At 47.4% G+C, this 5640-nt stretch overlaps 1 protein-coding gene across 1 annotated transcript; it reads right to left on the minus strand.

Annotated features, from left to right (window-relative positions):
* Positions 1 to 480: 480 nt before the first annotated feature.
* Positions 481 to 4952, minus strand: LOC119725827 (oocyte zinc finger protein XlCOF6-like). The gene is made up of 2 exons (XM_038197415.1): positions 4800 to 4952; positions 481 to 2790 (listed from the first exon to the last, which is right to left on the minus strand). Exon 2 carries the CDS (start codon positions 2780 to 2782, stop codon positions 725 to 727), a length of 2058 nt encoding a protein of 685 aa, XP_038053343.1. The 5' UTR covers positions 2783 to 2790; positions 4800 to 4952; the 3' UTR covers positions 481 to 724.
* Between the last annotated feature and the right edge of the window lie 688 nt (positions 4953 to 5640).

Here is a 5640-nt window from a genome sequence, read left to right on the forward strand (position 1 = left end):
CGTTTTTTTTTATTTAGCATAATAATGACACAATTACGCGCCTATCAATTGTCCCCCCCCCCCCCCGGCTGCCCCACCCAAGGCGTGGGGATTGTCACTTTTTAAGTGACAAAATCCCCACCCCTCAGGCAAAATTTATGTGACAATCCCCGACCATGCCCCGACATACATACGTGGGGCGCACTAGTGATTGCCTTTCCATGCAGTACGCCAATGTTAACAATGTAATTTGAGTGACCAAAATCCCCACCCTGGGGCATGAAAAACGTGACCAAATCCCGACCTCTGACCTGGGGCAACGCAAGGGGGGAGGGGTGGGGGAAACATTTGTTAGGTGCATTAGTCAGGTAGTATCAGTAAATGAGTTTTTCGGGTGTTCCATGCTTTTCCACTGCACATCTGTTCTACATGTTCTTCAGTGTTCAATGCTGTAGTCGAGTCAATCAGAAGTTCGGTCTACTGGTGGGATTAAAATCTGGGTTTTTTTTTTAATTCGGTTTGAATTCTACAACAGTTATCATTCGGTTTAGATTTTGGGAAACGGATATTCAACACCACTCTTTAACTAGTTCGCGCCAGGATTATTTTGACATTGACCTGACCCAGCCGCGGGATTGTTTGTCACGAACCTCAATGCCAGACGGGTTCCGGCCGCCATCTGCGGGTAGCACTTACTGACATTTCCGGCCTGGCTCGCTGCAAGCGGGGTGTTAATGGTTTGTCCCTACACTTCAGCAACCACCGTTCCAATCTCGGTCACCTCCGCTATTTCTGACTGCCCGGATGCAGCTATGATGATCTCAAAGAGCTCCACCTGTTCCGCGGGATCTTCCTGTGCGACTGGCTGCGGCGCCAATTGGTCAAGCGTTGCGACTGCGCCGGGACCGTGCTTAAGCCTCTCGTGGCTTTTCAAGGCGCTTCGCGACGCGAAGATTTTCTCGCAGCCGCTGCAGGCAAAGCGTTTGCTCTTCCCCGCGTGGATCAGCTCGTGATCCTTGAGATTCGAGGAGCGCGTGAACTTCTTGTTGCAGGTCTTACATTCAAACGGTTTTATCCCGGTGTGGGACCTTTCGTGCCGATTAGTGGCTTTCTTGGAGGTGAATGTTTTCCCGCAGAGGGCGCAGGAGAACGGTCGTTCACCAGTATGTGACCTTTCGTGGATCACTAAATCAGATCGAGAGACAAACGAGGACTGGCAATATTGACAGATGCGACTTGCTTCGTGGATTTTCTCGTGCATTTTCAAGGACTTTTTGGTTTTGTAGCCCTCGGTGCAAACTTTGCAGACGTAGGGTTTCCTTATGATTTCAAACACGCCAGGTTCTTTGGTAATCACCTGATTACGCGACAGGGGGACTTTCTGAATACCCGATTTCTCAGCTGGGTGTTCTTTGATGCGGTGACGTCGCAGACTGCTTCGGGCGTAGAAAACCTTGCCGCAGGTCTTACAAGCAAATGTCTGATCATCAATGTGAGTCTTTTCATGGTCGGTGAGGTTGTGGATTTGCGTGTACGCCTTGTTGCAAATCTTACAGACGTAGGGTTTCAAACCGGAGTGTCTGCGTCCGTGTTTGATGGCAACGGCTTTGGATCGGAACGCCTGGCCGCATTCGCCGCAAACGAAAGGTTTTTCGTTAGTGTGGGATCTCCGATGGACATCACGGATCTTTTTGTCGCCGAACGCCCGACCGCACAGATCACAAGAGAACGGCTTGGTGTGGTACCTCTCGTGACTGTGAAGCCAGCTCTTCATCAGGAAGGTCTTGTCGCAGTAGCTGCACTGAAAGATCTTGGACTGAGTGTGGATGTTCTTGTGGAGCTGCAGGTAGCGTCGTCGCTTGAACGTAGCCCCGCAGGTCTCACAAGCAAACGGTCTATCAGTGGTGTGTGAAACCAAATGACTCTTCAGATTAGCTGCCGTGCCGAACGTCTTCTGGCACGTCGGACACTCATGATACCCTCCATCAGTCTTCCTTGGTTTTGGCTCCGTCTCGCCAGCATGCTTATCTTTCTTGTGCTTCTTGGACTTTTTCTGCTTAGAACGTTCTGATTTATCCTTCTTGGATTTCTTCTTGTGCTTCTTTTCTTTGTGCCTGGCGAGTTTACCGAATTGGTTAGCCTCTTGGTAACCCAGTTGAGTGGTGATGGTTGAGGCCAGCCCAGTCAGTATCTCCACAGCCGATGCAATCTCTAAGGAGCTGTGAAGATCCTGGCCTTGACGGTAGAGAGGACGGGGAATCTCACCTGATTGAAGACTCTGGCCTGCGACTCCCCCCTCTGCATTTGGTTGGTCGGTCTCGGTTTGCACTTGCTCAGCACAAACGAGGGCATCTGGGTAGATATAATGATACTCGGTCTGACCATCAGTGGACACGGGTTGACTTGGCCCCGCCTCAGTGACCATCTGGATCGTTTTAGCGTCAACAGCTACGTGGTTACCACCCGGAAAAACCACCTGGCTTCTGGTGGGGATTAACTGGCTCCCCGCTATTTCACCCACCTGTGATGTTTCAACCTGCTCGGTGACGTACTCGATCTGTTGTGCCTCTGTGGGCTGGATCTGATCGGTAGTGGTGAACTGATACTGCTGGGAACCAGTTGCCTGGTCCTCCTGTCCCTCCACCGTCTCCAGTGTTTCGTGCTGGACTTCAACACTCATGGCAACGTTCTGGGAGGAGAGGCTTTCGATAGCTTCTAACAACTCCTCGGTGTTCTTGACGGTGAGAATTGTTCTCGTGGTCGAGTTCCCATCGCCATCCATTCCGCACTCCATGTTTTCCATGTTGCAACCTGCATCAAAACAAAAACAATGACCCAAACTTAAAAAATTAAATTGACTGTTTTCTGCTTTCAACCCTAACTTTCTAGGCATTTTTGCTAGGATGCAACCTCAATCCTGCAAAATCCTCCAACTGCCTCCATGTCAAAATTGCATACAGCCTCAATACTGCAAAATCCTCCGTTATTACTTGAATGTGGTCCTAGGGTACTTGAAATCCTCTGCACTGCTACGTAAGTACAGGATGTCACTGGCTCTGCCTCAAAACATTGACAGCGATTGCTGGAATAATTTTTTTTAGGAATGAGACAGTGGTCACTGACCACTGCCTTAATCCTGGAGCAGTGGGGAGGTTTTAAAGTATAAAAGGGCCTAAATTAATGCAAGGCTGTGCGAAAAGTGTTCATGAACAATACAAGATCCAGCCTCAGACCTTGACACTGTGTATCCTCCAAATCCGCCACACAGTTTTTCCATAGGCCTACATGTAGCCTTAATCCTGCAAAATCTTTCATTTTGGACTTCGGAGGAAGTCAGTAACGGCAATGTTAAAGTTGATTTCAATTCTTTCAACAACAAATATAAACAAACCACAGATTTCCAGATTTTGGGTTTGGTCGTTTTTTTTTGGAGGGGGGGGGGGGGGGGGGGCCTTAGGCCAAGTAAAAGAGAATAATATTTTATCTGGGATTTGAAAAAAAATGAAAGGCCCCCTCCCCCCACAAGCCAGTGGGCGGCCATTATCATTATCACTATTATTAAACAAAACGAGCCAGGTAGAGTGGGAAAAGTGCAAGCTCTATAAGTTGCTTTACTGAGCAACCCCCACACACCTGAAGCGTCGACGAAGAAAACAAAATCAAGGGACAACAATTAAAAAAAAAAATTAAAAAACAAGAGAAAACAAGAACACGTGTGATCGAAGAAAAAAAAACTGGACAAAAACGAGCAACACTATACAAAAATTACGTGGACCTAAGATGCTTGAGCCCCCCCCCCCCCCCCCTCCACAAAAGGTTGTCAATTTTGTTTTTTGGGTTTTTTTTATTTCTTTCATATTTGTTAGTCCCACGATTTTACCTTGGGGGGGGGGGGAGGGGGGGCACGCTATTCTTAATTCCACCTGGACATGTTAAAATGTATTTCTGACGCATGTGTCAACAAAATACACATTCACGACATCGAAGCCATGCCGCTGCGCTGTACGATGCTCCCTACGCCCTACGCAGTGCAGTGCAGTGCATCGCCATTCACAGTTTAAAAAAATTATTAATATTACTATAGCCTAGATCTCCTCTGAATTTTGAGGAAAAATCTGCCGCAGAGACCCCCAGACTTGCTCTAAAATGCACCAGAGAGCTTCTAAAGACTGAAGGTCAACATTTTTCGGGGCCCTTAGGCAGGCCCTGAACCCCACGCCGTGGCTTCGCGAGTTGGCGTGTCACAACAAAACTTCCCGCACAGGCATGACAGGTTTGAAAAATTTCATGCCTCCCCCTTTTGGAAAATCCTGGAACCACCCCTGGTGATATTGTATTTTTGAGTACGTAGGCCTAGTATAATTAATTTTAATAGGGGTGTAGGCCTAGGCCTAAGTCAGTGGCGCCACCAACGTCAAAATAGTCCGTCCCCCGAAAAAAAGAGAAAAAAATCCAATTTTTTTCTGCGGCCAAACATTTTGGGCAACATTTTTTGAAAAAAATTGAGCCCCCCAAAACAAAACTCTGGTTGCGCCACTGTGTGCGTAAAGAATATCATGTCAGTTCACTATGCAGACCACATAATTCGGCCATGATTGGGCCTTCAGTTCACTCATCATGATCATGGCCGTCGAAACGCGGCATTTTGTGCCATGGAGGAATAAGTGCACGTAGAAAAAAATGGTGGGGAAAAATCTTCAAAATTCAAACCCGACCAACACTCAAATAAATCGTACAAATTACTCATTATGATAACATATAAAATCCAAAACCAGTCTTCTAAACTGTGCAAAATACAACGCATAAACAGTTGAACTTGCCTGCAGTCCGTCAGCGGGGTCGCGAAGTACAGAAATTCACGTGAAAATCGTGGATGTAAACACAGTTTCTGGCGCTGCAAAACGACCGCTGCATTCGTCTTTTGTAAAAACGTAACGGCTCCCGATCATAGTCCCGCGCACTGGCCCAACCTCATTTGCATATTCGTAATGGTACCCGACGGTTTATCGCCATAGGTTTCGTGCAGTGTTTTGGGGCACGGTGGGCAGGGTACCATGATCGATAGCGACGCGCTGCGATATGCAAATTACTTTGTTCGGGCGGGTCCCCTGACGTAGGTTGATGACGTCAGGGCACCTGACTGCAGTGCACACATGGCGAAGAAACAGATAGTAGACTTGTTTCAGTTCTAGTCTTTCAACTAATCAAGTTTGCCCTTTTTCTATCACAAAATTTGGGTTTTCCAGAAACAAACTGAATCATTTAACCGATTACAGTTTGAAATCACGAAACGAAGTGACCCTTACGGTCTAATTTGGAGAACTAGAAGGCTAATGCGAATTAAAGGGCCGGAGTATGGAGGGGCGGGGCTCCACTGTTAGGAGGGGGATAGGAATTCCGATTTCATCTTCAAGTGTGTGCATTGATGTCTGCCCACTAAAGGAGAAAAAACACCTGACTTATCAGTACTAATGTTTCAAGTTTGCTTGGAGATAAAAACTGAAATCGGTTTACAGGATATATTGCAGTAATCATGCATTGACTGCAGGTGTTGCGAAGCCCGGTGTGCATACAATGCAGGCAAGTTTGTGAACCCTGCACATAGCATGCAAGCTTTTGTAGTGCTTCGGTCGGGCACGCATAGTGGAAGAGGCGTGGCGA

Source organism: Patiria miniata, unplaced genomic scaffold, assembly GCF_015706575.1.
Source record: "Patiria miniata isolate m_02_andy unplaced genomic scaffold, ASM1570657v1 HiC_scaffold_19, whole genome shotgun sequence".
Classification (NCBI taxonomy): Eukaryota; Metazoa; Echinodermata; class Asteroidea; order Valvatida; family Asterinidae; genus Patiria; species Patiria miniata.